The 9,844-nt window shown below is 36.1% G+C and overlaps 1 protein-coding gene across 2 annotated transcripts; it reads left to right on the top strand.

Annotated features, from left to right (window-relative positions):
• Positions 1 to 466: 466 nt before the first annotated feature.
• On the top strand, positions 467 to 5,798 carry LOC112289981 (calmodulin-binding receptor kinase CaMRLK). 2 transcript variants are annotated; one of them, XM_024535800.3, is made up of 3 exons: positions 467 to 995; positions 2,356 to 4,706; positions 4,883 to 5,798. In XM_024535800.3, the coding sequence occupies exons 2-3, from the start codon at positions 2,447 to 2,449 to the stop codon at positions 5,515 to 5,517; spliced, it is 2,895 nt and encodes a 964-aa protein (XP_024391568.1). In that variant the 5' UTR covers positions 467 to 995; positions 2,356 to 2,446; the 3' UTR covers positions 5,518 to 5,798. The 2 variants fall into 2 exon arrangements, with proteins under 2 accessions (XP_024391568.1, XP_024391567.1); XM_024535799.3 differs by having other exon boundaries at positions 4,871 to 5,798.
• The last annotated feature ends 4,046 nt before the right edge of the window (positions 5,799 to 9,844 follow it).

Here is a 9,844-nt window from a genome sequence, read left to right as displayed (position 1 = left end):
TCAAAAATGCTCTTTACAAATCAAGGAGCTAAATTCCTCGCTATCGGAACAGGACAATGATCGGCACGCAAAACAAGGAACTGACGAATATATATTTCTCATCCTCATTCATTTGTATGATGGACTGGCAGACAGCACGGCGATCTCAGTCCCTATTATCGGTTCTCAGAGCTGTTCCCGAAAAGGGTTCCCCTCAGTTATTGAAGAACGTGGTTTTGATCCGCGTACTGGATGTCACAGTTGCTAGCATCGTATGATGCGACTCCAATGAAATCTATGCCGTTCCATCCAAGTGGAAAACGCCGGCCCTTACTAGCATACGATGCTGCTGCGGGTAGAAGTCTTTGCGGCTCGGCGACGAAAATCTCGGGGAGCGGGCCCAGTAATGCAGTAGTCAGTGCTGGTTCAGACCGAGCTGATGTTTGTGGCAGCGGTAAGTAGCAGGTTGGAGTGGGTGCAGCTGAACGAGACCCGTCTGGTGGAGCTTAGGCTGGTTCACCTGGTGCTGCTGCTGCTTGGGGTTTTGAGGCTACGGCCTCGATCGCCTCCTTCGCACCGTGGGAGCGAGCGTTTGTATGCTCTCCTTTAGATCAGCTTCGGAGAACTTAAGAGTTAGTATTAGGGGATCTGCAAGTGGTGCGAAATTGCGGTAGTGGCCCCATGTGTTGTGATTCATCGCTGCTGCAGAAGGAATGAGAGGCGTGGAATGAATTAGAGAGGTTGGAGATGAGGTCTTACAGCATATAAGGTGTTTCGAAGTGGAGCAGGGTATTTTAAGAGTGTAAATGAGGAATTGTGATTCGCAGATCTATTAGCTGGTTGAAATGCGATGGTGTAATGCCTGGCTGGGATTTGCTCCAGTGATGCTTTGGTTGTGTTTCTGGGAGCTCCACTTCAAACAACTTGCAGGGGAGGCAAGGGATCCAGTCACAATACATTGGTACGAGTCACTCGAGGATGCTTCGTGAATGCAACCTCAACTTTATTTTAAGCAGGTACTTTTCCGGAGAAGTCTTCAATTCTAGTTGATGCCGACTTCATATCGCTCAACGCACAGAACAGTTCTAGGTTTTGGTCCAGTTGATCTCGACCATCTCTGTTGGACCGGCTTGGTCCCTTAGCTTCCAGGGAAATGTTCACAAGGATGATTGCACTGATTCTGGTGCATAGGAATGCCAGAATTTTTCCAAGCCAGATGAACAATGCTAGCTATCGTGACAAAGGATCGTCTATCTTCAAGATTATTACGCAGCAACTGTCTATGAATTGGTTTTAGCCACATTTATTCGGTTTAGGAAATTACTGGTCAAATTCTCCAAAAAAACCATCTCATGGTCAGTTTGTCTCCTTCGGTGATTTTAGTCTCGTCTTTGGTGACAGCTATTGTAGCTGTATATGCTACACCAACTGGACTTGCTAGTCCTACGAGATTTTCCAACATTGTTGCTCACATTGCATCTGTATGTGATAATTTTTGGGAAAACAGATTTGGTGTTGTGAGGTACGACCTAGTATTACATGCGATGGATGGTTATGGTGCCTAGGATTAAATTTTTTCGTTATTTTGTATTTGTGATAGAGGTGAGGAAATGGTGCATTTTTGTTTGCAATATGTGAGCTTGTTTTAATCTCTTCCTGGTTTTAGAGCGAGCGCTTTAGTGTGAGAAAGAAACAGTCCACGATTTCGATCTTGGCGAATTATTTGCGATGTGAACTTGAAGCTTGGAACGCGTTGGTAGTTTTTGGTGCAGTGGTCACCTTAAATGGCGACCTTGGGGTTCCATCGGGGTTTAGATTTACAGCTGCTGGAAGACCGGTTGGCGGTTTAGCTCAGGTTTGGGGTTAAGTGATAACTGTTTCGAATTCGGTCGACTTAGATCTTAAGTCTTCCCTTTGATGTATAAGTATGATTTTCTCCAGAATTTTGGGACGAAGGACTTTGAATGCGAGAGACTGTTAGAGATAGTTGCTTTCCTATTGTGGGGAGAAAATTAGTGTAGCAGAATTGGGTTGAAGTTATTGAAGCAGCGTCAAGAAGAGAACTTTATCTTCTACTTTCGGATGTTAAAAAATTGAGTATGAACGGATTGAGATAAATTTTATGGATTCCTTGCTGCCAGACGAAAAGTAGACATACACATAAGCTTACCAATTGGATTCAGCCTCAATCTAGCTCTTAGCCTTAAATTGCTAGCCATTCCTTCTGGGTTGCAGAAATGTGAAAAGCCTCGTGTTGCAATTATCCTCTTGCAGTCCCTAGCTATGGTCAATACCTTGCCTGAAAGCAGAATCCGACTTTTTGTCAACTTCAACTGCATGAACACATGTTGATGCGAAGTTGTGTGATGTGTACAGGTTTACTGATCCTTTGCTGAACAGCAGTAGAGGAGAATGCATCTAGTGAAAGGGTTTTCAGCACTTCTATGCAGAGACCCGCCGGGATAATATGGGGGAGAGGTTGTGGTCAACAATTTGTTGGGAGGAAGTGATGCCTAAGAGACTGGCTGCAGGAATTGAAGTGTCCAGACACCGAGCATCTTTTAGACAATTGCACATGACAGGGCCCATCGAATATCTGACGACTTTGTTACTGTTTATTCTACTGTTTCTAGGCGTGTCCGCGGAGACAAACGACGAAAGGTCCCTTTTCAGATTTCTTGATAATGTTCTACCGAATTACACAGCTCTCTACAACACAACGGTTCCTGCTTGTGAATGGCCTGAGATAACTTGCATCGATCGGGGTCAGAAAGCAAAAATATGGTCACTTAACTTTAGTGGCCGCGGGTTGAATGGGACCATATTACCTGGTACTCTGGGGGCTCTCACATCATTGACAAACCTCGACCTGTCACACAATCTTCTTTCAGGGGAAATTCCTGAAGACATCTTCAATCTGTCTAGTCTCACACATCTCAAGCTTGCCAACAATAAGCTGGGAGGCGGGTTAGCTGATTTGGTGAGCAATCTTGTTCAGCTGGGAACCCTGGACCTCTCACAGAATATGCTATCTGGACCCTTACCTCAGAGGCTTGATAGTATGTTCTTAAATGTTTTGGATCTTCACTCTAACAATTTCTCTGGACGAATTCCAAGTATGCTTAGTCTGCCAAATCGACTCCAAACGCTGGACCTTTCGTCTAATCAGCTGATTGGGGAGGTGAATCATGCATACGAGAATCTTTCCCAGCTGAAATATCTTAACCTCAGCAGAAACCTATTGACTGAAGCGTTACCTGGGCACTTTGATAAGCTTGGAGCACTTCGTTTCCTTGATTTCTCGTCGAACAGATTTTATGGTAGTATTCCTGATTCACTGACTAAGCTTCCGGAATTAATACAACTCTCACTGGCTAATAACAGACTTACAGGTCCACTTCCACCACTACCATGGGGTAATGGTGACAACCATGTACTAATGTTTCTAGATTGCAGTAACAACTTGTTAAATGGTAGCATACCTGAAGGACTTCTTGCATCCGCAAACTTGGAAGTTGTGAGACTTGCAGGCAATAACTTTACAGGGCCTTTACCAGTGGATTTTTCTGCTAAATTACGGGAGTTGGATCTTCAGAACAACAACTTAAATGGCAGTATCCCGCAGAAGGTCACTACGCTTCGAGCACTGCAAAAGCTGGAGCTTTCTTCAAATCATTTGGGTGGTAATATTCCATGGAACTTCTTTGAGTCAAGTTCCCTGCAGTATTTGGGCTTGGGTAGGAATTCTTTCGAGGGAGGTCCACTGCTAAACGTCACCTCAGTGGCCAAGATCTTACACCTTAATCTCTCCTCATGTAAAATTAAAGGCTCCATACCAGATTTACTTGCTGCTTCTCTTGATAGATTGCAGTGTCTAGATCTTTCTCACAACCATCTGAATGGTAGCATCCCATCATCTCTATTCTATATGACCACTTTAGAGTATTTGGACCTGTCCTTCAACAAACTGACGGGTGCGATCCCATCCACGCTTACTGAACTTCCATCCCTTCGCTACTTGAATTTTTCTTATAACAACTTGACTGGAGAAGTTCCACGTTCAGGTTTTAATAGTTCTTCTTTTCAAGGCAATCCAGAACTCTGTGGTTTAATTCTTACCAAATCCTGCCCTGGTCAGTCTCCTGAGACACCAATTTACTTACATCTTCATCGCAGACGCCACAGAGTGGGAGCTATTGCTGGTATTGTAATAGGAACTATAGTTTCCTCCTGTAGTTTCGTTATCATTGCGCTCTTCTTGTACAAAAGGAAACCCAAGAAACTGCCAGCTAAAGAGGTCTCTAAGTACCTCTCGGAAGTTCCAATGACGTTTGAAGCAGATTCAAACTCGTGGGCAGTCCAAGTTCCTCACCCCGGTTCAATTCCAGTAATTATGTTCGAGAAGCCTCTCCTAAACCTCACATTTGCAGATCTTCTGCGCGCCACATCTATCTTCCACAAGGACAACCAAATATCCGATGGGCACTATGGTCCCAGCTACAAAGGTGCGTTACCAGGAGGCTTAAAGATAGTTGTGAAGGTTTTATTTTTAGGTTGCCCAGCTAATGAGTATGAAAAAGTAGCACAACTCGAGGCATTGGGAAAGATTAGACACCCCAACCTTTTGTCTCTTATGGGCTACTGCTTGGTGGGAGGAGAACGACTGCTGGTGTATGAATTCATGGAAAATGGAGATGTTCAAAGACGCCTACATGAGCTACCTGAAGGTAAATTCACAGCTCTATTCAATTAAAAATTTGACCTGTATCCTATTCAAGGTAGTACCTAAAACATAGACTTTTGTCCACTGCTCTTTGTTGAATGTATATCAAGGTTGATGGGGTTTGAATCATATGTCCCTGATTTTGTTTAATGATGTGTTGACAAACAGTGCCATGCGCAGGCAACCAGGACCCAGAGGACTGGTCGAAGGATACCTGGGAACATTCAGACAGTGTTACTAAAATTGATGATTTGAGCTGGCCAGTTCGTTACCGCATTGCCCTTGGAGTGGCTCGAGCACTGGCCTTTTTGCACCACAATTGCTCTCCACAACTGGTTCATCGGGATGTGACTTCCAGTAACATTTTGCTGGATTCTCTTTACGAGCCTCATTTAGCAGATTATGGCCTGGCATCCCTGATCACTTCTGAAAATCTTTTGGAGACTCCTGCTATATGTGGAGCTCCAGGATACCTACCTCCAGAATACGGGCAGGCGTGGAAGGCCACTACGCGTGGTGATGTGTACAGTTTTGGTGTGGTGCTGTTGGAATTGGTGACAGGGAAGAGACCAATAGGACACTTCCATGACAGCCTTAGTGGGCATCTGGTGGGCTGGGTTCGCTCTTTGATGCGAGAGAAGCGGGCTTACAAATGTCTAGACCCCAAGTTGGCCTGTACTGGAGTTGAGAATGAGATGTTGGAGACCCTGCGAATAGGTTACCTCTGCACAGCGGAGCTTCCTTCCAAGCGGCCAACGATGCAGCAGATTGTTGGTCTGCTGAAGGACACCCAACCAAAGTTGACGAATTCGTAATGCCATTCGAATCGACGTGCACCTTCTGTGCTGTATAGTAGACTACACGTTTCTTCTCTAGTAGGCAGGTAAGAACTAAGACTATATCACCAGCTCAGGTTTGTGAGATAGCTGAATTGTTCTTGCTTCACATAGCAGGTAAATTTTGAATTCAAAGCACTCCTCCCCTAGGCCTGGGAAATAAACTCTCTAAACCTCGGTCTAGAGCTGAGCATTTCTGCCCCATTTTTGTTAAATACTTCATCTATTAACCACAACATCAATTGATGTTCCATACCAAACTCCTTGCACTTCTTCCCATAAGATGTATCTTTGTTTAACTTGCGATGTGAAGAATAAATCTTGAAGTTCTTAAAGGTCCATTAATTTTATGGAGTGTTGGTAATTGTTACCACAGTTTTGGAATTCTTTGAAAATTTAAATAAATTATGTAGTTGTCAATTTAGCATTCTACTGAAGGTAATGTGAATGTTTGCAAGCCTATGCAACTAAAACATAATACTTATTTGAACAATTTAACAATGCACACATGTCTAAACATATCATAGGAGCTTTGTCTGCAATTGGCTGCAATTGGTTTGTTTATTCCTTTCTAAATCTTAATACTTAGAGTAAAATCTAATGTCAATTGCCCAAGTTAAGGTTGCCTCAGTTTCTGACATTAGTTAACACTCGTGTAATCAAGTAAATAAGTTTTACTTCCAATTATTACATTGAATGTAAAAAATATAGTTTAAAATTTGCTTTTTTTCTATATGATATTGTCCTTTATTTATTAGATATTTTTTCTTATATAATTTAAAAAAAAAAAACATGCATGTTAATATTTGTTGCAATACAAGAAATAATAAACAAAAACTCTTTATATTATTAAACACCAATACATATTACTTTAATGATACAACTAATATTTGTAGAGAAATAGCAATTTCTAATTCTATTGAATAATTCTAGAATTATAATTAAAAACTAGAATTTTGTAATATTATTTCTAACCACATGATGAGCACCACAATTATATTTTAAATTCAAATATTATGGTTTTATACAAAATTTGATCTGATTTACTAAATAAGATATATACACAAGGAATAATAAATTATAATGTTAATATTTGATTTCTATTGATTTACATAAAAAAAAACTTTAAAATATTATAAATATCAAAAATCATATCATCTATAATTTATCAATTATATCATCTATAATTTTTTTTTTTTAAAAAAAAACAAGAAGGATTTCAAAACAACATCGATTTTCTTATCTTAATATCAGCAATATCAAAAACTTTTTTATAACTATGTGTCCTTTACAGTTAATTTAAAAAAAAAAAAAAAAAAAAAAAAATGTTTTATTATTATTTCTTAATTAAAAATTATACTATATATATATATATATATATATATATATATGTTTGTATGTGTATGTGTATATTTAGAAAAAACTAAATTATAAGTTTAAATCATACAAAATATTTAACAAACATATAACATCAATGATATTAAAGAAAGATAAAAACTCATACACATTAGATTTATAATTAAATCAACCTTAGATATTATATGATTCATATAAATAAATAGTAATACTAACAATGTCAAGCACCAAATAAAAAATGTGTATAAAACAAGACAAAAAAAAAATCCCTTCTATCAACCAACTATCTATCTAATTTTCTAAAAACCATCTATCAACCATGTAATCCATTTGTAAATCAATCAATTAATCTATCTATCTATCTATCTATCTGTTGATATATCTACTAATTCATCTATCAATCTATCTATTCATCCATTTATCTATCAATCTATCTATTTATTTACCTAGTTATTTGTGTATTTGCAATAATATCAACTTAAATTTAATAATATTTAAATATTTAGTATTATAAAATAAATAAAGATATCTAATCACATAATCAATTCTAAGATATATTATTATTAATAAATATAAAATTAAATAAAATTAAAATTAAAATTAAAGAATTGTGATAGATATATATATTTTTTCTAATAGTTACCTATATGATTAAGTAGAAGTAAATAAAAGTAGATTAATTTCATAATATCTATTAAAAAAGCTTTTCAAAAGCTTCACAGATATTATTTAGACTTTACAAGTGTTTGTAGTTAATTAGCTAAAAACTTCGTCAACAAGTTAGCCAAGTGACACTTATATTAATAGCTTGTAGAACAAGCTAGCTACATAGCACACATATAGATATTTGCCTTGTAAGTTAAGTCATGTGTCTAACAAAGTCAATACGTGTTGGAAGTTCTATAGAATATTATCACATAGCTGGTAGTTAGAAAGTATATATAGAGGCAAGAGTGAAGCCTTCTCTAGTCTTGTCAACGCTTTTCTAGTCCTTAGTCTTATTTCAAGACTTTTTAGTCTTCTTTTCTTTGGCAATAGGCATTCTAGTTTAATACTACATAATCTTTGAGTAACTTTCTAGTTCTTTTGATTGACAAAAGAGTATATTAAGGATTTTTTTTTGAGATTTATATCCTTGATAGTTTGACAAGAGTACTAACTTATTGTTCTTATCTTATTTTAGAAGTGAGTAGATTACTCCACTTCTATTATTATCTTTTAAAGGTTCTAAACTATCCACCTTTAAACAAACATTTTAGTTCTCTAAGAGTGATATTTTTTTTTAAAAAAAGTGGATTATCTTTCTTTGTGAAAATTTTCATTTGATATTAGAGGTTGCAGATTACCTTTCTTTATTTTAATTTTTTGAATTTGTCTAAATTATCTATAGAAAGAAAGATTATAGATACTACTCTAAGCACAAGTAAGCATAGATTTGTAACTATTGCAGAACTTCACAAGCTTTTTAATACTCTAAGAGTAGAAATCTTGCTTATTTTTAATAGAAATCATAGAGGCACTATTCCTACGTCCATAGAAGAAACCAACAATGAAGTTTAAATTTGTATCAAGAAGTTGTGCAATTAAGAAAAACAAGCAATGTAAGTTCATAATTAAATCAAAAAAGTCTTATTACTACAAGTATAAAGGAAGCTCGGACAAGTATGCTAGAAAAGTTTAATGGAATAAGATCAAAACTTTGAGGATTTGTATGACAAGTAAAGCTCTATCCAACATTCCATCATTTTCTATATGTTGATGGATTTACTTAAATTAGATTTATTAGAACATTTTTAATTTTTTTTTTTTTTTCTTAATTTGTACCTTTGATGCAAAAAGATTTATAACTATTCTATAATTTGAATTCAATCTTTGAAGTATTTAAAGCTACATTTGGAGAAGGTGATTAAGAAAAGATAATAGAGACTAAGCTCATATTGCTACAATAAGAATCATGTTCAGATACCATATATACTGCTAAATTCTAAAATCTTGTTTACAATATGGATTGGAATGACAAAGCCTTTATCAATAAGTTTTGATATGGATTAAAAGATAATGTCAAAGATTTATTGTTGACAATGTTGAGAGCAAATTCATTAGAGTAATTTATTGCTTAAGCCATTGCATGTGACAATCACTTCTTTTAAAGTTGCCTAAAATAAAGAATTAATTGAAGAAATAAAAATCAAGCCATAGTCACACCTTCTAAGTTTTTTGAAGCTTACTCATCTAGGTCAAAACATATGCAAATTAAAACAGTACATTTTAAACCATTTATTGAGCAAGAAAAGTTTTGATATCATCAAAAAGATTTGTACCTATATTATGGAAAATCCAAGTACATTGTTCAACATCACCCAAAAAAAAAATACATTTATAAAATGAAGAATATGGTTGCCAAAGAAGATGAGGTGTGAAAAAATAAATTTCTTCAATTGCAATAGGGATCATGTAGCAAAAATCTTGTATAATACCTAATAAAGGTCATATTATGTTCTCAGATCTTTCACCTTGTTTTATAATAGAAATTGTTTTAGAACCGAAAAATCAAAAATTCTTAGCCTTGTTAGATTCACGAGCCTCACCTATTTTATAAATAAAGACTTTGTCAAAAAATAAAATATATTCCTACTTAAGAAAATCAAACGTGTACATGTAGAAGTAATAGATGGTCATTTGTTGTCTTTTGAAGATGTTACATATGAAATTTTTCCTTTACATGTAATAACTAAAGGTTATAATAGTTTAATAATATTTAATATCATTAGATCTCCTTCTAATTCAATTATTTTAGCATTACCATGGCTAAAAAAATATAACATCAAATAGACTAAATTTCTCATAATCTTGATTTTTTCCATAGTTTAATCCAAGATTTTACTAAAAAATTAGAAATCCATTAGATTCATACATTCAAACCATTATTGACAGATGTGAAAGCTTTCAT

This window comes from Physcomitrium patens, chromosome 12, assembly GCF_059467195.1.
Source record: "Physcomitrium patens ecotype Gransden chromosome 12, ASM5946719v1, whole genome shotgun sequence".
Taxonomy (NCBI): Eukaryota; Viridiplantae; Streptophyta; class Bryopsida; order Funariales; family Funariaceae; genus Physcomitrium; species Physcomitrium patens.
The sequence above is the reverse complement of the archived record's forward strand: the minus strand, read 5'-3'. Positions and strand labels throughout refer to the sequence as shown.